Source organism: Leishmania donovani, chromosome 36, assembly GCF_000227135.1.
Source record: "Leishmania donovani BPK282A1 complete genome, chromosome 36".
NCBI classification, from domain to species: Eukaryota; Euglenozoa; class Kinetoplastea; order Trypanosomatida; family Trypanosomatidae; genus Leishmania; species Leishmania donovani.
The window spans coordinates 2000368-2021891 of NC_018263.1; the positions used below are offsets into that span (position 1 = coordinate 2000368).

General features: G+C 57.4%; 6 protein-coding genes across 6 annotated transcripts; all 6 read right to left on the reverse strand.

Moving 5' to 3' along the window:
* Positions 1-2974: 2974 nt before the first annotated feature.
* Positions 2975-3811, reverse strand: LDBPK_365360 (hypothetical protein, conserved; the record flags this gene model as incomplete). The annotated part of the gene is made up of 1 exon (XM_003865602.1): positions 2975-3811. The coding sequence occupies one exon, from the start codon at positions 3809-3811 to the stop codon at positions 2975-2977; it is 837 nt and encodes a 278-aa protein (XP_003865650.1).
* Positions 3812-7830: 4019 nt separating this feature from the next.
* On the reverse strand, positions 7831-9387 carry LDBPK_365370 (hypothetical protein, conserved; the record flags this gene model as incomplete). The annotated part of the gene is made up of 1 exon (XM_003865603.1): positions 7831-9387. One exon carries the CDS (start codon positions 9385-9387, stop codon positions 7831-7833), a length of 1557 nt encoding a protein of 518 aa, XP_003865651.1.
* A 2650-nt stretch (positions 9388-12037) lies between these two features.
* On the reverse strand, positions 12038-13915 carry LDBPK_365380 (hypothetical protein, conserved; the record flags this gene model as incomplete). The annotated part of the gene is made up of 1 exon (XM_003865604.1): positions 12038-13915. One exon carries the CDS (start codon positions 13913-13915, stop codon positions 12038-12040), a length of 1878 nt encoding a protein of 625 aa, XP_003865652.1.
* Positions 13916-14708: 793 nt separating this feature from the next.
* LDBPK_365390 (hypothetical protein, conserved) lies at positions 14709-16406 on the reverse strand (the record flags this gene model as incomplete). The annotated part of the gene is made up of 1 exon (XM_003865605.1): positions 14709-16406. One exon carries the CDS (start codon positions 16404-16406, stop codon positions 14709-14711), a length of 1698 nt encoding a protein of 565 aa, XP_003865653.1.
* Positions 16407-17610: 1204 nt separating this feature from the next.
* On the reverse strand, positions 17611-18240 carry LDBPK_365400 (vacuolar protein sorting-associated protein-like protein; the record flags this gene model as incomplete). Its single annotated transcript, XM_003865606.1, has 1 exon — positions 17611-18240. One exon carries the CDS (start codon positions 18238-18240, stop codon positions 17611-17613), a length of 630 nt encoding a protein of 209 aa, XP_003865654.1.
* A 1648-nt stretch (positions 18241-19888) lies between these two features.
* LDBPK_365410 (aldehyde dehydrogenase, putative) lies at positions 19889-21487 on the reverse strand (the record flags this gene model as incomplete). Its single annotated transcript, XM_003865607.1, has 1 exon — positions 19889-21487. The coding sequence occupies one exon, from the start codon at positions 21485-21487 to the stop codon at positions 19889-19891; it is 1599 nt and encodes a 532-aa protein (XP_003865655.1).
* Between the last annotated feature and the right edge of the window lie 37 nt (positions 21488-21524).

Below are 21524 nucleotides of genomic sequence, written 5' to 3' on the forward strand. Positions count from 1 at the left end.
CGCGACGAGCACACGCACACGTCCTTCGGGTTCTCCACAGCGGCGATCACGCGAGCAGCGAGGATCAGCTTCTCCCACATCATGTGCAAGTCGATGATGTGGCTACCCTCCGCCGTGCGGCCGTAGATGTACTTCTTCATCGCACTGCTCTGGTTGCGCGTGCCGATGTGGCAGCGCATCGCCAGCAGCTTCTGCGCGTCGCTCTCCTTCATCCGGAGAACCTTCGAGCCAGACTCCACAGCGGTCATGGTGACGGGTCGCGAAGAGAAGGTGGGGTGGGAGGGTGTAGGAAAGCCTTGAGGAAGCAAGACTGCGCCGTTGACGAAGGTGCGTGCGGGTATGGGTGCATGAGCAGTTGCAGTGCCAGCGCGAGTCGATGTGATATGAGTAAAGGAGAAGAGGAGAGTATTGTGAAGGAAAGAAGAGGGAGGGTGATCCTGGGAAAAATTTCTCCGCCACAGAGTCGAGTTGATGCGATGAAGAGAGACCCATCGTCACCAGTGTAGCAGGCAGAGAAGAGGGGAGCGCTGGGACAAGATTGTTGATGTCGGAAGCGGCCTCGCACGACTTACCGTGCCCTCCCGCGTCCTGCGTGACGCGTCCTTGCGCAGCACAGGCTCAGACAGAGGGGTCGCGTACGCGCCAACGCTAAGGATGCGAGACGGGAAACGGTCATCTCTTTTTCCTTTAAGTTTTCACGTCGACATAGCAGAGAAGAGCAATTGGGGAGAAAGAGGCGGAATACGGATAGGAGGACCGAGTGAGTTTGTCCTTGTGCGTGCATGTGTTGGGTGTGCGCACTTACCGGCCGACTCGTGTCACACATCGCAAGAGAAATCAGCTCCTGGGAGCGTAGGTCTGCCCAAAAGCACTAACGTTTTTCGGCTGCTGACGCTTCTCGTCGTCAATTCTCAGCATCATCCGTTCGATAAGTGCGCTCTTCTTCTTTACGAGGCTGTCGAGTACCTCATCGGAATGACCTTCTTGATGCCGCAACAGCTGCTGAGCGGACGAAATCACGGTGTCCTTCCTGTCGGCCATATCTAACAGTACTTGGATCTCCCTTCCATCGAATTCCTTAGGTGGAAAGGAGCCTGCCCTTACTACTGATGACGGCATTGCCGCATCGACACCGAAGGTGCCCAGCTCTTTCGGCAGCACCGTGCGCGTGCCAGCCCTGCTTTCCAGTAGCTGTGCGCTTCATGAACATGGCTGAGCAGCGCAGCCAGTCGCAGGAGAAGTGCCTGGAATGCTTCCACGTTGTCGCACAGGGCTCTTTTCTTCGCCACAAGGTGCTGATAAGGAGCCCAGCTGAGCGTCGGGGCAGCAACAGCCATCACGATACCGCTTCCTTCGAAGCCTGCCGACGGAGATGAAAGGATTGCCGGCACATGCCGAGAAAACCGGTGAGCGGGCACGTAGGATCCATTCGAAGCACTGCTATTAGAAACGCTAACGAGAGGAAGGCGATGGGAGGCACTGTCAAAGAGACTCGCTACCTGAGTCAGTGACGTGAACAGCGGCGGCGATGGCTGTGCAGGGGCTGTGCTGCCTGTCTGTGTGGTATTCGCAGTGGCGCGCACATCATCGACGGAGCCTCTCTTCCGCGCCGACACCCGTTACACCGGGATCACTAAGAGGCCTGAAGTGAGCAAGAAGGGAAAAAAAACGCGGTGTGCGCCTCGCTGTCGGCGCAGCGGATAGAAGCGACAGTCTGTGCACGTCTTTTGGCTTCGTTTTTTATTCTTCTTTTTTTACAAGCAGCCACTCAACGGAAATCCGCCGTCATCACCCTCTAGCGGCACAACGACGCGGCGCGTGTAGTGAAGACATCACAGAACAGATCAAAGGAGGCGTGTGTTCATCACACATATGCGGAAACACTTGTGGAGAGCAGATGGAAGAGGCTTAGGAAGAGAGAAGAGAAGGTCAGGCCTACAAGACACACGAACGCGCAGTAAAAAGCAAACTACGCAGCAGGGCGTGTCGCCGAAAGGTTCCACCGAGACTGTCCGAGAGGCGGACTGGAGCGGCTTCGATCTGTTGCCGCACACCTACTCACACCAACGGGGAGAGTGAGCAAACTTGTTCGTTGATTCGAGAAGGGCAGATACGCGTGGCACCTTCGCTGTTGATCGCGCACTTTTTTCCCGTTTGCTGGATCCACCTCGACCGTCGAAGAGACTCGCTTACCTCTCCTAGACCACCAGTAACGGTGCCCGGTGCAGTTCACCTTTCGGAGTCACGCGTGGGTCCCCTCTGCAAGTCATGGTTGCCTTGATTTTCTCTTGCTGCGGTCACCCTTGCCTTTGGCCTTTTCCATACGACTCTGAAGACAAACACGCACGCACGGAAGGTAAGGCACTGACGAGCAAGGCAGCGGCACGGCGGTAGTCGCGCGTCCGTTTATGATTCGGCCTCTATCTGATGTGCGCTTTCCCGCGTGTGACTTTCACCGGATGCTTTGCGCTTGTCGCGGGTGGAGGAAAGGAAGGGGAGGCTGGGGCGGTTGCACCGACACTGCCTCTGATCACGAGATGGGGAAGGGGGCGAGGATTCGCGCGTGCGGTGGCCGAAGACACACCCACCCACACACTCATACACACACACAAGCAGCATCACAGAAGGCTAGTAGGTGAGCGGGTTGAGTGAGGGAAAGGGAGGTACGTGAAGGGAGGGCGCATAGGGCAACCAGTGAAGGAATCACGGAAAAAGTAAACAAGCAACAGCATGTTTGTCCGATGCTCGCCGGCGCCGAAACGGAGGGGGTCAAAGAACGAGTTGTGCGCTGCACTTAACGCACCCTACCGGTGCTCACGCTTTTCCGTGTACTCGCTCCTTGACAACTGCGCGCTGGTTTATCGAGGACGCTGAATAGATCCAGCCTACTCACTCTATCCTGATTGGGCCTCGCGCCGTCATCCTCTAGCACGGTTCTTGGCGAGAACTCAACGGTGATGTTCCAATTTCGACCTTAGTCAGCGGCGTCCATGTTGGTGAGCTTCAGGCCGAAGCGCGGCGCTGCAGCACCCTCCCCGGAGGCGAACGGAGCCGTCATCGTCGCCGTGAGCTTCCAGATGTCGTTCATGTTTCGGATAGCTGTCATGGTGTAAGTGCCGTCTGACACATTTGCGTTGAGCATGAGGCGAGCGCCGCACGGCGAACGGGCTTGCACGCCGGCGATAAAGCGCCTGCGCTCTGCCATGACGGCAGCATCTATGTAAGTGTGAATAGGGACGCGAATGTGCACCGAGAAGCCGTTCCGCAGACTGTACTGACCAAGCAGATCACCTTTGCTGAGGTGTGGGCAGGCGTAGCGAACCATGAGGGCGGTGAAGTCGCGCACTCCGCTTCGCTCGGGATCGTACTGCAGCGACGCGCCAGCGTAAACATGATCGGACACACGCGTCGTCACGTTTGCATCCGTCACAAACCCGTCGAGCGGCGACGACTTGCAGCTGGCGTTGAAGACACAATGCTTGGATGTCACCTTCACGGAGGCGGCAGCAGCATCCACCTCAATCTCGTTCGACGTGTTGTTGACTTTGGTGTGATAGATGATCGTAGGGAGGTACTCACGCCAAGACGTGAACGCGGCGGACACCTTCGACTTGACGGTCGTGTGGTAGCTCGGGCATTCGTAGGAGAGGTGAGCGCCAATAGCTTTGGGGCTGGCAAAGGGGAACGCGTTGAAACCCGTGGGCGCTCCGTTCTCGTTCGCGTCCAGCTGCCACCCGCGCGCATCGCTGCCCTTCGTCAAGTAGTCCTTCACCACGTTGGCAAGGTTTGTGTAGCTCGGCGGAGCCGACATGATCGGTTTTCTTTTGTGTTCGTGGGTAAGTATGGCCGGCCGAGCGAAAGCACAGCAAGAAAGCGTAACGGCCCACGCGCTGCGCGGCTGGAGATGATGGCACCCGGGCGTTACGCAACGAATAGAAAACTGAAAAGAGACGATGCGCAGCAGCTCGGTGGTGGGTGGGTGGGGGGGGGCAACGGCAAATAAAGAGTGAAAACAAAAGAAAAAACGGAAAAGGGGGAGGGGGTGGCGTGAGAACGGGGAAGGAAGAAAAGAAGAGCGCGATGTGAAGGGAGTTGCGAGACAAGTGAGGTGTGCTCGTGTTTGTGTCACAGGCGCTACTGCTCACCGCTGTCGGTGCGGAGAAGGCTTGCAAAAAAGATAGAGGAGAGACAGGGGCGGGTACCTGAGGCGTCCACTCAGCGTTGAGGCTGCTACTCTCAAGATGCACACAGAACGTTCACTTCGTCTCAAACGAGCAGCTGCAAAACGACACAAAAACATGTATTTGAGGAAAATACACACACACACAAATCGTCTGTAAAGTGAACGCGCGCACGTACGTGTGGAGGGGGACGTGCTCAGGGAACGAAGTGGTCCGTCGCCTATCGGCAATCGCGCAGACAGAGAAGGTGCACCGGTGAGGGTGAGAACTGGTGCCGCTAGAACGACCAAAAAGTAACGACCGAGAGGAATGTGTAAGCCTGGCGAGAAGGGAAGAGGGAGGAGAGGAGGTGGGGTTCAACGGGCCGATGCAAACCGGAAAGAGAAAACAGGTCGTGCAGCGAGCGAGAACAGGACAGAGAGCGCAGGTGAGGAGCTGCGACGACGAAAGTGACACATGCAGATGCGAGTACGCAGAGACACCCACACCCAGGAGCATCGCGTATGCAGATATGCAGAGGTGGGCATACGATAAAGGCGGCGACATCACCGCCCGACACGCGGCACAGTTGCAGTGGCAGAGGTAGAGAGAGGAAGACAGGGAAAAGAGAGGGAGCAAATAAGTCTCGTAGAATGAAGAGCGCGCCGCACTCATGGGCTGGCCGCAACGCAACCGAGGGATAGGAACACATGCCCCTCGAAAAGGCGTGTCGACTCAAAAGATGTCGTCGACGCGAGCAACGGGTCCAAACACAGCACCCCAATGCCCGCACACCGAGAGAAGAGAGGAGTGACTGAGACTTTGGCAGCAGCGCTAGGCGGCGCTGCGATATTGACAGGGAGAACTCCTGAGTGTTGCCATTTCTCACGCATCGCATCGGCGATCGTTCGCTTTCGTCCCCCCTCGGCTCAGCATGGAGGACTGGGTAGAGAAGAAAGTGTGCGTTCTCTGATGCTGGTCGTGAGTCGCCTAGAGACTAACTCTCTCTTCGGCGTACACACACACACATTCCCGCTCATTCACGTCACGCTCGGCACACCACTTACTGCTGTGGCAATGCGGTCTCGAGCCCCAACCCCCTCCATAGTCAGCGCCTCCGTTCGCTCTCGCACGAGTGCCGCGGCCCGGCACAGCCGCGTGGGAGTGTGAGGGACCCCTCTGAATCTGATAACGAAGGGTCGCTTTTTCCACGTCTGCACCGGAAAGGTCCTGGAGAGAGTGTGGCGGCTGGATGCAGTCTCGTTGTGCGCATCGTATGCGCATAATCAGGGCAGCCAAGCCGACAAGCTGCCAGTCCGTGTGCGCGTGCAGCACAGCTGCGTTAGCATGCACTCTAGCAGAAGAAAATGCAGCTCCGTGGCGTTTCGTCTTCCGGCGTGGCTAACTGCCATCCCTGTGAGCAATCTCATTGTCTTGTCCCTCCACCGGCTACCCGACGGGCAGCCCTGTCTTCCGAGTTTTTTGAGGGTTCTCGCGGCTGGTGCTGCCCCTCGGCGCGGAGAGGGCTGCCAGGATCTTCGGCCCGTTAGTGCCTCTGCTGCCTAGTCCGCCCTTCACCCCTGAAGCCGTGCAAGACGGCGTCTGAATTCGCCTGCTGCCGGACTCGGTGCACCCAACATGCTTGACGGTGGCGGTCTCTGTCGGGGTGGTGACTGGTGAAGCAATGAGCCTAAAACACTCGTTCCGTTGAGCTGGCGTGTCGTCTGCAGGAAGAGAGGGAAGGAAAGAGTGCAGGGAGCGAGAGGGGCGTGTGTGTGCATTGCAGTTGCCATGCTGTGCGAGCACAGAATAGCATCGACCGCAGAGGTCATGCGCGCAAGAGAAGGGGATAGTTGGATCATAAGACTGCACACATCGCGGCCCTGCCCCTGGGCCCTCAGGAGGCGGCATGATGCGGGTGTTCTCTACGTCGGACACTTGCTCAGTCTGTAAGCAAGCCCACCAGCGTGCGAGCCACCTCCGAGCCCCCTTCTCCAAGAACCCGCGGAGATTTTGAAACAGAAGGAGAGCCACGATGTGACGGGGTGCTGGCCGCCCCCCCCCCTTGTGACAAGATTTTACCATGAGGCGCAACATTTACAACGTGTCCATTCTGCCACAGCACATGATTTGGGTTCTACTCCACCCCACCGGTCGCAGGCTCGTCCGCATGGTGCCAAGGAACGCTAGACACGCCAGTACAGCAACGCGCCGACTCAGTCATCTGATAGCACGGCCGCGGCCTCGAACTTTAACCCTTCCCCCCGGCCTCGAAGATCTCCCCAGAGCAGCTACCCACCCTGCCGGTCGCCACGCGATGCATCTTCTTCGGGACGACTCAGGCACCCATCACTGGACACTCAGGACCTGCTAGGATGCGTTCGAGTCGCGCTGGCCCTTCGCCCATCCCGCAGATGACGCAAGCATCTTCACTGTCGCAGCTCGCTCCGGCGCAACACCATCCACGACCGGATCGCCGACACTCGTAGCGATACATCGCTCTGGCCTCCCTGCGTTGTAGGCATTTGACCCTGTCACCACCAGATGTGGCGCGGCATTGGCAGGGACAGAGGGAGGGCTGCTGTGGCCTTCGAGTACAGAGGGTGGGAGGAGGAGGAGGGGGGGGTACTGGACCTGTGATGCTGCGCACTGAGGAGCTCCCCTCCCGTCATCAGGGAGCGCAATACAGCAAATAAAGAAGAGAGAAAAGAGGCGACCAACGAATGAACTGAGCAAACCCCGGTAACGCAACGCGTAGCGTCGTACAAGCAGCTGTGACATCCACTACGGCACAAGAGAGAGAGACGGGGAGAGGGGAAGAGACAGGCACACGTCAAGAGACAGAAAAACGAAACCGAGGCGGAGAACGCGACGCTAGGAAAGCCACCTGTGTATCATCCACGCATCATCGCGTAGGTAGGTGTCTGTTGTTTGTTTGTTTGTTTGGGGGGGGGGGGCTTTCGAGAGTAGGTTGGCGATTGTGTGCATCTCTGGCTTGTATGAAGGGGTGAGGGATGGTAGAAGGGAGTAGTGAACCCGTGAAGGCCGCCCAAGTCCCCACACACACACGAAAAAAAACAACATACACGTACATCGGCGTCCTCACCCACGTGAGCGTTACAGTCACAACAAGCCGGGGAGAGAGGACGAGAGATAAGGCGGCGTGCATCGGGCTACACGAGCGAGAAAACCGAACGCACACGCGCATATACACACACACACACACATGCACACAAAAAAAAAGAAAACGGGAAGAAGGAAAAACGGTGAAAAAGCAACGGAGCGCCCGGGTACAGGCACAGATAGAGAGACGCAGAGAGACGCCGCCACCACCGCCATCAAAGCCATCACGCGTATGCGGTGGTGAACAGTCGCAGAGAAGAGAGAGAAAGCAAAATGCAACCCGAAGGATGGTGGTGAGGCTGGGAAGTCCGGGGAGGGGAGGGGAGGGGAGTAGAAGGCCGAATGCACACAGACTGACTGGCAAAGCCGCACAGAAGCCGCTCGCACATCCCTGCTCAACAAAGTAACGGAGAAGTCTGCCCCTCCTTCTAGCAGCACCGACCAATCCCATTTCTGAGCTGATATGAGGACGTCGAAAACATCGGGAGGCCGATAGCGCCAAGAGGATCAGCAGGTACCTCACGCACCGGCGCATTTTTTTTTCCGTCTAGCTGACGCCGTGACCTTCAAGGAAGGCATCGAAGTCATCCGCGTCCTTTGATAAGTCCGCGGTCGGGGGGGCGGGAGCCGCTGCAGCCTCCGCTGCCGAGGTGGACTGTGATACTGCATGCTGGAGCGGCGCAGGCACCTCCTCCGCCCCAGCCGCGTCACCTGCCTCTGCACGCATGAGTGACGGCGCCGCAGCATTGGAACTAGTCGGTGCGGTTGTCGCGAAGTCGCCCACAGCAGGCTCCACGGCGTCGGCAGTCTCCTCAGGCGACGCCGCCGGAGGAGATCGCGCCGGCGGCGACCCCGGCTCCTCCATTGATGGCACGGGTAACTTGGGCATTGAAGGCGTAGCCTGTGGCGCAGACTGCCCGTTCCCAAACAAGTCCTCCGCCACTGGCGCAGCGGCGAGGGGCGGAGTAGACACCGGCGCCGGAGAGGTGCCCGCCATGCCCACGCTCCCGCTCGGCACCTCAGCGCGCGGTGGTGGCGGGCGTTGTTGCATCCCCGTCTCCTGAAAAGCAGAGACGCCGCTGCTGTTCTGCTCCGTGTCAACAGCGGAGCGCATTAGGGTTTGCTGCACTGCTGGCGGCAACGCGGACGACCCTTCGGGCGTGGCGTCAGCGCGCGGCCGTGCCATCGACTTCTCAACCTTCGCCAGCACAGCCGACTGACTGTCAGAGACGGTCCGGAGTAAGTCGCGGTCCAGCTGCAGGTTCGAGGACAGTAGAATTGTGACGTAAATGTGGTCTTCACGCAGCTGCGACAAGTAGCTCTGCACAACCTCGTCATCGCGCAAACATACATTGGGATTCGTCTCGGTGTTGTTAACGTAATCAGAAAAGGTCATGCACATTTCCAGCATCGCCGACACACGCTCAGAGGTGGGGAGGTTGATTGCGATGGCGTCCACGACACTGCGCTTGTCGCGGTGATGACCATGCGAGCGTTCCCCTTGGTAGTCATGGCCAGCATCCGAGCGCTGACCTGGCTGTCGTCGATTGCGGTTGGGGGCGTGAACCTCCACCTTCATGCGTGCGTTGCGTTCCGGTTCGAGGCCCTCGAAGCAATTCGGCCCCATTTGGTTGCGGACGTCGTCGGCAAGCGTTGTGAGGATGTAGCACTCCTCGGCGGGGTGGCCGCGAAACCAGATGCTGAGGTTGAGCGTCAGCAAGAGCGCTGACTCTTTCGCTTGCATCGCGCGGCCGGTCGTCGGCTGCACGCACGCGACGGCGACCAGATCGCGCAGAAGACCCTTCTGCGTCGCCACTTCGATATGAAACCATGTTGAGCAGCTCTTGATCATCGACTCCAGCAGCTGGATCGTCAGGTGCTTGACGGCGACATGAGAGTCCGCGATACGGCGCCGGATTGCTCGCACAACGTCAACGGTCGACTCGGGTTTCTTGTTCACCGTCTCACAGAGAAACTTGACGTGCTCGTAGGTGGGAATGAGGAGTTGCGGGGCGGTGCACTCCTCAACAATGTCGGCGTAAGGGTTCGGCATAAGGCGTAACGCCTTATCCTTGATCTCCTCAATGAGCGACAGTTGGACCATTGTTGGGCGGGTTGGGGGGTTGTTTGCGTTGGTGGCCGACCTCGCGAACAGAGAGGGTCCGAAAAGCACGGTCGCACAGGACGCGTATGAGGATATGAGTGTCTGCGTGTATGTTGATGCGGAACGCAACGATCTCGAACAAACGCAAACCCGAGACAAAAAAAGGCGCCTACGGTGGAATCGCAACAAATATGAAGAAGGGAATAGGGTGGTATGGCGGGGAGGTCTTCGATGTGGGCAAGGGGGCGCCCAGTGGCGTCGAGATTGACGAGTAGGGAGATCGGTGATGGGTGCGGCAAAAGCTCCCCAAGCAACGAGACCGCGGGCGAGCTGTAATGGGCGTAAGAAAAGGGAACAGGGAGAAACGAAGTGTCAGCTATACGCGCTCTCTAATCGTGCGGTGGCGCAGTCGACCGTGGCGACAGCAAGAAAGACGTTCGAGAATGCGGCGCATCGTGAAGACACGAGGAGCGGAAACAGGACAGAAAAAAAGCGCAACAGTGGGGTTGGAGAGGGAAACGACAGTCTTGTCATGACCAGAGGTGATTGAAGAGGGACAGATGCAAATCAGTTGCGTAGTGACACAGCAGCTGTGCTCGCTGTTGGTTCGGCCAATCCCAGTAAATCTCCATTAGACAACGGCATTACCACTACCTTGCAGGGAAACACAGCGGAACATCATTCAAGTCTCGCCTTACACCTCACATGAGCCTTTAGGCCAACGGTGACACCCCGCCAGAATCGAAAAGCCCTCTATCACAGCCGAAGAAGAACAATGCAGACGACAAAAACGAGCCAGTCCGACACACCTGCTTGTGGTCCCGTCCCCCATCGAAGGACTGTGAGTCCTTTCCTTCGTCTACATACTTGAGGCAGGGGGGCGTGTGAGGACCCACACATCACCTCTACAGAACTCTGCGTTTCGCGCTTAACGAAGGGTGTTGTTTCGAAGTGAGGATACGTTCTATTCAATGTAGTCGCACACACGCTGAAGCGCTCTCTAAAGAATGATGGCGTGGTGGCTGCGCCCAAGAAAAAACGCACGACAGTGAAGACAAAAATAGGGCTACAGGTCTGTGCGTGCGCGTTTGTGGATGTATCTTGGCCGCTTGTGAGGCAGGGAAGGGGGGAACATGGGAAGAGAGCTCGGCAAAAGAAAGGCATAAATGCTTTGTGTACGGCGTGAGGGTGAGGGCGGAGGCACCTGTGTGTTGTCACCCTCCACACATCGGCGTATCATTCCCTCTCCCTCTCTTTGTGGCTCTTCTGCGAAGAAGCCGAAGCATCGAAAGAAAGCGAAACGTGCTTGAGCCGCAACGCACAATGCGCCCCGCACGCAAGTCCGAATGTGACACACACACACACACACACACAAAAAGAAAAAACGACAGGCCAAGCGAGAAACAATCAAATGCGCCTTTGTTTTCTTTTCTTGTCTGTGCGCATCTCCCCCGCTTCCTCCCCGCTAGCCCAGCACAACAGTCAAAAAGGATCCACGGCAAGGAGGAAAGCCGGAGCGGGCACTCGAAGCATACACGCACGCACACGCCCACACGCACATGCACACACGCCGACGCAGCGACGCGGTCTACTCTTAAAGCCGAGGCACAGATGAAGGAGAATGAGAGAAGAACCAGAATAAAAAAAAAAGACACATAGAGACGGGAGGACGCAGTGTTTGTCGAGTCCACAGAGAAGGTGTGTGCACCACCAAATCACGAAGGCATCAGCGACAGAAAAAAAAGAAAACTTAACATGCGCTGTTGTACATTCCGCTCTCCTCGTGTGTGCGCGCGTGCGTGTGCGTGCGTGTGTGTGTGTGCCTAGATGGTTTCTGCGTAACTGAACAAAGAAAAACACACACGACCACATCTAGATGAGGATGTGGTAAGGGGGTGGGGGTGAGGGGGAGGTGAGACAAGGAGCACAGTGAGTGAAAGCTGCCGACATGGCAAGCAATCGGCACCCCATCGCACACCCGCGCACACGGAGAAGACAAAATAAAAGCGAGAACATATGCATGAATGCGTACAGGTGAGAGAGGCAGCGGTACAGGAAGCAAACCTAAAAAGAAAAGCAAGCCACGAGGACGAGGAAAGGCAAGCAACGAAAAACAAACGAAAAGGAGACACATAATGGGCGCGGCAAAGCCCCGGCATCACTACAGACACGTTGGGGGAAAAGGAGGAGAAAACAACACATCATCGCAAGAAACCTCCACGTCTACGTGTGCCGCACCTTCCATTACTGGTCTTGCGCCGGCGATTTGCCAACTCTAGCGACCAGGAGCATCAAGGAGGAGGGGCAACGGGACTAGCGGACGGCCATCAAGAATGCCGAGCGAGTGCATCTGAGCACGCTCTCCCCGTGCTCTGTTCGAATTTTCATGCCCGTACTGCTCGTGAATGCTCAAACAGATGTGGCGAAACAACAGCAAAGAAAGTGAGAGACAACGCGAAACGCAAACAACAAAAAAGGGCAAGCTACCGAAAATCATAATAATGAAAAAAAGCGACAACGCACTGAACGAAGGCAAGTCGACGATGCGCCTTGGGGAATGTACAGGGGACTGTGTGTGCGTGTGTGCCTGTGCACGCACAGAGACTCGTACACGCGGAGTACTCGAAGAAAGAACGTCAGAGCTGCCGCGCTACATGAGGTTGCACTGGCACTGCGACTTTTTCTTGTCGATCTCATCTTGCAGGCGGCGAATCTCGCTCTGTGTCTCGGATATCTCTTTCTCATACTTGGCGATCTCCTCCTCCAGCTCCGCCTTCTCCCGACTCGGCGCTGCAGCTTTATAGGCGATGTCGTATTCTGCTTGAATTGCGCGCATTCGCTCTTCGGTTTTGTCTAGCTCCCTCGCAGTGGAGCGCTCTCGCTCGATCCTTTGAATCTCGGCGTCCGCATTCTTCTTCTCATCCGACTCGCTGATGAGCATCCTCCGCTGCTCATCAGGAGAGGCAACGTTAAAGGCCTCAATGCTCTCTGTTTTCCTGTCCTCCTCCCTGCACTCGTTGAGGCGCTCCTCGTAGATGGCAGTGTTCGCCTTCTGCTTCTTCAACATGGTCTCCACTGCCTCCGCGCGCACCTTCGCGTCGTCCGCGTCGCGCATCTGCCTCTTCGACGCCGCGTCGAGGGACATCTGCATCTGTTGGAACTCCTTGATCTCTGCCCGCTTCTTGTTCAGCTCCGTGTTCATCTGCTTGCGCGCACGGTTCGAGCGTTCGGCCTCCATGTTTCGGCCGATCGTCGCCAGCTTTACCTGTTTGTGCGACTCAGTGATTTCGTTCGTCGTCTTGTTATAGTTAGCCTCCTGCTTCATCAACTCCACCTCCCGCACGTTCAGCTCGTTCTGCACGACCGACAGCGCCTCATGCGTCTTTCTCTCCTCCACCTGCAGGTCCTTTACCTCGTCCGCCAGCCGGCGCATCTCCACGAAGCTCTCATCGTGGAGCAGCTGCGGGTTGCCCTTCAGCTTCTTCACCTTCACGCTAAACTGAAGCGTGTTGATGTCTTCTCGCATATGCTCGTAATACGGGCTGACGCACGAGATCATGTTCAGATGGAAGCCCTGCTGCAGCAGCGATGGGAACAGCTTCGTGAAGGCACTCTCGCGTACCGGCACCTTCGCCAGCGGATTCTCCCCGCTGTCGTGCTCCACGGCGACATCGATGCAGCGCTGGAAGGCGGACGGCATGTTGCGCAGGAGCACAAACAGCACCTGCACGCGACGTGACTTGCTCACGGACTGGTTCACGTTCTCCGGATCCTCAAACTCGAACGTTTCTGTGAAGCGGAAGGAGACGGTGTGTGTGCTGTTCCGCTTTTCCACAATGCGGTAGAGCTGCTGAATCACCTTTAGCAGCTCCGGCGTGCTATCTGCATCGACGCTGTTGACACCCACCAGCCGCGGCCCGCTGGGGGTCGATAGCAGCTTCAGTGAATCTGCGGAAGTCTGGATGCTGCCACCGTGCCGGCCCGTGGCGAGGAGGTCAACGTAGGTCTCACCGGAGATGTCCACCGCCTCCAGTTCCACGCTGAGGGAGCTGTTGGTTTGCGCGTTCATTTTGAAGGAGGAAATGATGTCCTCAGCAAAGCGGGGCAAAATGCCGCGGTGGGCGCCTTCGGCCTCGCCGCCATAGAGGGTGTAGAAGCGGCCGCTACTGCTGGCACCGGCGACGCAGAAGGCGGTATTGTAGCCCTCCACGATCGCCGGTATCATCGGCGCCACGACACGATTGTAAACATCCTGCTGTGTGGCGGGCCTCTTCTTATTCGAAGACTTCAACGCCTCCTCTCCGGGCTCCTGAAATGACCAGAGCACCTCGCTGACCGCGAATACGGCGTTGCGGCGCACCTCAAAGTAGTTTTGAGGGTCGAGGACAGAGATGATGTTATTGCCGTCCCATTGGAGGATGCCGCGGGGGATGGCGCTGTCCTCGGGGCACACCTTCGCCTCAGACGCCGTGAAGGGGCGCACGCGCACGAAGCTGCGGCACGTGCTGGACTTCAGACTCATCGTCATGGCTCCGTTAAACGCAAAGGAGGAAGAAGATTAGAGAGAAGCGCGGGAGAAAAAAAAAACACACACACAGGCAATGCAAAGCAGTCGAAACCCACTACGGTTGTCGGGTGAGCGACGCGATATCACTGCAAGCGTTTGCACGCGTATATATAAATATATGTATGCAGGTGTTTGTTGTATGCGAGAAGAAGGCGATGGCAACGTGCACCGTGTACGGGTAACGGAGGGAGGGAAGGGGATGCGGTAGAGTCGCGGCGCGGATATCCTGTCCGTGGCGGATCGGCGGTTGAAGAAATCGCCCCACTCGGCATTAAGGAGACGAAGGAGAGAAAGAGGCACATAGAGGACGAAAAGATGAGACGTATGCAATATGGCATTCTGCACAGTTCCTCAAGGGCCAATGAGCACCAATAGAAACAGCTGCAGCCGTTTGCCTTGTTGCGCGTGTGGTGGGTCGTGAATGAAGTGAGCTGCCGACGCGCACACACATGCACATGGAGGGACACAGTGCTTCCAACAAGGGGACCCAAAAGGGTCAAGGAAGCAGCGAGAGACCCGCACCTGCAACAGCAAGAACAACAAAAAAGCGAACATGCCCGTGCCCTCTCCCACTTCCGCCCTCCCGAAAAAGAGGAGATACACATCTGGCACGTCATACTTCCTGTCAAAACCGTACTTCGCATCAGCCTTACGTGCCTGCGTTGTAGTTTAAGCGGTCGTGCACGTTGGAGAAACTGAAAAGTAGCACACAGAAGACAACAGTAAGAGCGCACAAAAAAAAGGGGGTGCTACCTTAGTAGTCCACGCGCGCACGCTTCTGAGCCGCCCGCTCCTCTTCAAGCGCAGCTCGTAGAGGCGCCGTCATTTCGGGCAGCCCCATCGCCACGTACAAGTTCACCGCACTCTTCAGCGCCTCGACTCCTTGATTGAGCGGGAACAATCGTTGGGTGTGCCAGCGCAACTCCTCGTCCTTCTGAAACCGCTCCATGATACCCGGCATGCCAATCTCCTCCGCCACTCCTTTGAAGAGATACTGGATTATGAGACGCTGCGATTCACTGTTCTCGACTATATCGAGACAGCTCAGGCAGCGGCTCCAGTACACCGAGTTGGTGCGGAGCAGATGGCTGTACACCTTGCATGTGTACTCGATCTGCTTCAACGTTAGCTCGCTCGCGCTCTCGTAGCGCGCGTGGAACGCCTCCACAAAGAAGGCCTGAAAACGGGCGTTGCTCTTGCACAGTCGCTCCGCTGCCATACTGTACATTTTGCGGTAGGCTCGCTCTTCGCAGCAGCCCTCAATCACCATGAAGCAGATGGTCCGCTCCGTCTGCGGCTGCATCTGTCTCAGAATCTTGTGTACCGCCTCATCGGCGCGGATGCTGCTACGCATCGCCAGGTACACCTCACGCCGGAGCTTGCGCTCCTCGGCGTCTATGAGGGTCTTGGATGCATCCAGCTCCGCACTCGTGGGCAACGAAGCGGCCTCGGATGCAGCCGCACCTGCCCCAGCAGATGGGCCATCGGCGGCCTCCTCGCCGTCCTCACCGCCTCCCTTCTCATCCTCATCCCCCTCGGCGTCTGCGACCTGCTGCAGCAGCTCCACCTCCCAGTCTTCGCCGAGAATAGCCTTGCGCACCGCTTCGTACTGCTCCTCGTGAGTGTCGTACTCGGCATCGAACGCGTACCGGTCCAGCGTATCCTCCGTCGGGTACTTCTCGTCCAGGTCCATCTCATGCTTCTGCTGCATCTCCAGGTCAAAGAGAACGAGGTAGTCCGGAATCGCCTCCTCCCTTTCCTTGCGCCGCTCCCACTCCTGCACCTCCTTCAGGCACGACTCGAGCACCGCCTGGGAGCGGGTGGACAGCCGCAGCTCCTCGTCATCCATGGCCAACAAATCTCGAAAGGGTGTTAGGATTTGCTCGTGGAAGGACCGTCGCTCGTTAAGCGACATCACCTTAAACGTCTCCCTGAACAGCTTCGCCGCTTGATCAATGTCCTCGTCGCTCCGCTTCTCCGACGTTAGGTGCTTCAGTAAAAGCTGATAGATGATGTCCACCTCGACAACGTTTAGCAGGAAGAGCCACCCCAGGTAGCGACTTGCGTTCTCGACGTAGCGCCAGTCTTTGCGCAGGTAGGCACGATTCCACTGCACCACAAGGCGCCTGCAGAGCAGCTCAACCACCGTCGGAAGATCTTTGTTGATGCGGCTGGTCAAAGCGGCCAGCACCGGCGTAAGATCCGGATCCACCTGCTGCGTGCGCATCATACTACGGGCAAACAAGCCACGGCCGCGGATGAGGTTTTCACGGAAGAGTTCCACGGCTGACTGTTGCAGGTTGTCTTTGTTCACCCTGTTCACCACGCCGGTGATGCTGCGGCTTAGCGCGCGCCATGCCTCTTGCTGAAACGCCACCGAGCCGGTAGAGGTCAGGTCGTCGGAGGACGAGGCCACTGCTTCACGTCGGTGAGGAGGAACGTAGCGAGACATGGGAAAGCGACGCGAAAGCCGTCTGAGGCGGCTGTGTGCGTGAAGAAGCTGATCTGCTCGAAGCAGCAGAACCAAGGATGGGCTATGCGAAACCGAAAAAAAAATGCAAAATGCGCACCGAGTGCCTCACGAGTTGCCGCAAATCCTCCGTCGTGCGCGCTGCCCCTTTTGAGCTCTATGGGCACTTGGGTGTTGATGTCTCCGTCAGTGCGCTTGCTCGAATGTGGCCGGGGGGTGGCTTGCATCACCAGAATAAGAGTGAGTGAGTGTGCCGGTAAGCCAGCTCCGGCGAGAGACGAGAGGTAGAGGAGAGGGAGAGAAAGAGATCAGAGCATTGACGATTAAGGTGCGGAGAGGCGCACAGCGAGTGAGGGACGGAGCAGGAAAACACTCTGGAAGCACACATTAGTGTGCGCCAAAATGGAAGAAGGGGATGGTGTAACGAATCCGCAACAGTGTTCCGTACTCTTCAGGCGAGAACCGAGGTGACGCGCGCACGCTGCAGAAGTACGACTTCGAAAAACAGCAGAAAATAAGGGGCAGGGAACGAAAACGGTGTCCCTCGTTTCGAGAGAGACACAGCTGGCAGTCAAGGCGCAGGGAGATACTTCCGTCCGCGCCAGGTCTCACACCGCAGGAAACGGTTTCGCTTTCCCCATGTGCATGCAGGCATGCATGCTCACTCCCGAGCCCCCATCATGCTTCTGCGCGTGTGTATCTCTTTTTGCGTCCGTGTGCGGATGGATATACGTCTTGCCTGTCATAGAAAAAAAATTCGAAAAGATAGAGGGTATCGAGAGGCATAGGAGACAACAGGACTAAGAAGGTGCCACGATGTGGTGGGACCGAGAAGAACTGCAAGTCGATCGGCCACAATGAGCGGAGACAGAGGCACGCTAATCACAGAGAAAGGGGCACCAACACGCGCCCAGATGGTGGCCTCCGCTGCCATCGCTATCACTGCCTCCAGCAGCCGTCTGCATAGGAGGATGACAATCACGCGCAAACTCAGCTTGGCAACTATTCCACATACAGAGGCACCACGGAGAGAGAACAACGATAACAGCGCACCCGAACTGTTGGAGGCCCGTCTGTATCTCAACACAGCATCAGCAGAGCGGAGAGAGAGAGCGCGAAAGACGTCAATCGTCCACTCCGCGCATGTGCAGAAGTCCAAGGCAAACGAAAGCCCCCCTCTCTCTTCCTACCTTCGCGTGGACAGCGTCGGATCACTCTCCAAGAACGCCTTAAAGCAGGCATACCCGCGATCTAGGTCGTAGGCGAAGTCACGCGCCGCGGACTCGTCCAACATGTCCGCGGCGCTCATGCTGTCCAGACGTCGCTGCCAATTCTGCAGGCGCACGCAGAACTCCTCCTTGCTCAGGCCCAGCTTTCGCAAGACTTGCAGAAGGTCGCCGAGAGGTGGGTTAAGAACATCGACGGAGGTCTGCTGGAGGCGCAGAGAGTCAAGCAAGGTGATGAAGTGGTCGCTACACTCCACCGACTGACGCGCGAGAAAGCGAGCGTTGTTTTCATTCGGGCTGCTCATCGGACCGTCCCGGATCGTCGCCCGTGCCGCCAGAAAGCGCGCGCAGTACTTGTCAAAGAAGTCATCGATCGTCGTGAAGTACGGGTTGCGTGCGCCCTGCAGGTGCGCTACGGTATTCTTGTACTTCTCCAGAAGCCTACGAACTGTGGTGTCGTACTGGTCTTGATTGATCAGGTCTCGGCGGTTGGCCTTCTCGATCTGCTCGATGGCAACGATGACGGCAAAAAGATCGGCGAGGTAGTCGATATGCTGCCGATCCTCAGGCGGAATTTCAATCGACGCCATCTCGTATCTTCTTACCGGCTATATGGAACAGGCAGGTAAGTGGATGTCAGAAACAAATATGCACATATGTGTATGCGTGCACGCGTAAGAAAACACGCAGCGGCTTGTGCTGTTGCAGCGGCTGCCGCTTGTGAGCGCTTCGAGTGGCGCAGGTGAGGTAGGCAAACACAAAAAAAAAACGTGCACACAAACACTCGGCGATGAAACGAGGGGGCAAGCTGACAAAAGAACGTTTCCCGAAACGGCGCAATGCTCACTCCTAAGCGCCCCAGCACACGCGCTCGCACATGCCACGTAATTCGAACAAGAACAAAAAAAAAACAGAAAGAGGGAAGAGGGAAGAGAAAAAGACGAGATGCGAAGTCAGACTGGAGGTGCAGTACGACGGATAGATTTGCACGAGCCACCGCATACGTGCTATATCATGGCAACACCGATAGAACACCGCAAGCGCAAGACACACCGTCCCCCCCCCCCAAAGCACACACACACACACCAGTGCATCTGGTCGATTGCCCTTATCACCGAGATATTCTATGCTGCCAGAAAACCTAGAAAAAAGAAGGGTGCGTCCCATCTCTGCTTGTGTGGCTTTCCACGATCCACTGATCACCAGTCGTCCTTTTGGCATCCTGTTGCCGCTGCATCCAGAGGAATACCTCAACAGAGCCTCTTTTGTGATTCGCTGAGAAAACGGCAGTCAAGCCCACGCACTGTCTTCTTTCCCGCGTCGCCTTCGCTTCGGTGAGAGATGTAGAGCGACAGCAGCACCCATTGTCAACGAGAGAGCCATCGATATGCATATCGCGGCTTGCGCACCGCATGAAAGCAAAGCAAGCAGCACACTTTTCAGCATGAGCAATAATTTTTTTTTTTGGCTGCTAGCCTGTCCATCCGACCACGAGCACGTCCGCAACAGTGTATACACGCCTCCGCAACCACAGCGCCCCAACCCTCTGGCCGCACGGCGGCGACATCTCCTGGTCGCCGAGAACGAGCCGCCCTGCGGGGTAGCAGAGGTGGTGGTGGTGGTGAGCCAGGCGCGTGCCGAATGAGCTCGAGGAACAAGTCGGCCAGCCTCCGGTGAGAGCCCTTCAGAGCCTCTGCAACCCGGCCGTATGCCATGCTTCCGGCACCCGTGCCCTCATATCAGCCCACCGCGTCGGAATCCCAGAGGCTCCGTACGCCTCGAACAAATGCGTTGTGGAGTTGATCGGTGTGCCTCTTGTTCTCCAATACGCACTGAATCCTCGACATGATTCCTGGCAAGCTGGCACAGCCGTGCTCATGACAGCAAGCCTCCTCCGCACAGCGTCCGCCAAGCCCCGCCAGCGTACACCAAGAGACCGCCAGGCACACCTAAGGGCAGGCGGCAGGCTTTTTTGGCTTCCCCAGAAAGCGTAGGCAGTGGGTCCGGATACCGCGCGCTTATGTGGCCTGGTTCATCAGGGAAAGAGAATGAAATCGAAGAGCAAGAAAAAAAAAGGAAGGCAGTCCACCCCAAACCTGCACGTGTGCGGTGTTCGGGTCGCTGCCGATGACTCATAACAACCGTCCTGCCGAGCGGTCTCGGTGTGTGTCTGTTTACGTTCTTTCCTGATCCGTCACGCCTTTCATGGTAGAGTGTGCGTGCGTGCTGCGGGGCTGTTCATTTCGGCGTGCTCTTTATCTCCCATGGATGGAACATATACCTGCAGTGCGTGATGATGTACCACAGGCTCGACAGCATCTTGCAGATGCTCGTGGGGGCAACAAAGGACAGCACGTTGCGGAGCATCGCGTCTGTTTCGCGAGTGAACGGGTACCACCAGAGATTGCGGGGCAGCAAGCCGGAGGGCATCAGATCCGAGTTGATGCACTTTGCATTCACCATCTCCTTCAACCCCAGGTAGCCGTGCGTACGGCCGATTCCGCTCTCCTTCCACCCACCCCACGGCGCTTCCGACATTCCGTGAGAGTAGAGGTGATCGTTGATGGTGACTACGCCGCTCTCCAGCCGCATCGCCACCTCCTTGGCATGTTTCATATTGCGAGAGTGCACACTGCTCGTGAGGGCCATGGTGCAGTCGTTCGCCATCTGGATGCCCTCCTCCTCCGTCTTGAAGGGTACCACGGGGAGGATCGGGCCGAAGGTCTCTTCCTTCATGATTCTCATCGATGGCGTGCAGCCGCTGAGGACCGTGGCTGGGTAGAAGAGACCGTCCTTGGGGCAGTTCGCGCTAGGGCGGCTCTGCGCCTCAATCGTGGCACCCTGCGCCAGAGCCTCTTTCACCTGCGCAGCAATCGTTTCGTACTGACCCTTGGTTGTGAGGCAACCTATGTCCACATCAAAGGCGCCGGTGTCCGGGCCATGGCGCAGCGCCTCTGTCTTTGCCTTCAGCTGGGCAAGGAACTCGGGGTAGATGGACTCATCCACGTAGATGCGCTCCACGCCGCCGCAGCTCTGGCCGGCGTTCTGATAGCCACCCCAGCAAGCACAGTTTACGGCACGCTCAATCGAGGCGTCCTTGAGTACCAACATCGGGTCGTTGCCGCCGAGCTCCAGGGACACCGGGGTCAGCGTCTTGGCTGCCTCGGCCATGAGCTTCTTGCCAACGCCGACGCTGCCAGTAAAGAAGAGCTTGTTGATACCAGCCTCCAGCAGCGCCCGGCCGGCCTCGGCGCCGCTGACGATGAGATGCTGAAACAGTCCCACCGGCAACTCCGCCGCCTGCACCACTTCTTCAATGAAGCAGCCGACAGGAGTGGAGTTCGTAGCCACCTTCAGCAGTACCGCATTGCCGGCCATCAGCCCCATCAGTACCTCACCGAACGGGATGGAGAAGGGGTAGTTCCACGGAGAGATGATGCCGACAACGCCCACCGGCTCGTAGTGGATTGTGTTCGACTTGTTAGAGAATAAAATGGAGCCGACCGGCAGCTTTTGCGGTGCCAGCACCCTCTTGGTGTTCTTGGCATACCAGTCGCACGCCAGAACTCCTGAGAGCACCTCCGTCGCGAGCGCATCCTGGCGAGTCTTACCGCTGCAAGACACGATCACGTCGGTCGCGCGCTCGGCGTTGGCGGCGAGGAAGGCTTTCATCCTTTTCAGGTGCACTGCTCGCTGGTCGTACGTGAGCTGAGCCCACGCTTTCTGCGCCACCCGTGCGTTCGCGACAGCCTTTGCAATATCGGATGCCTGCTGCTGCATGTACTTGCCCACTACCGCACCCGTGGCCGGGTTCTTGACCTCGAAGTACTGCGTCATCCTTTTCCTTTGTCTTTTTCTTGTGCTGTGGGCTAGT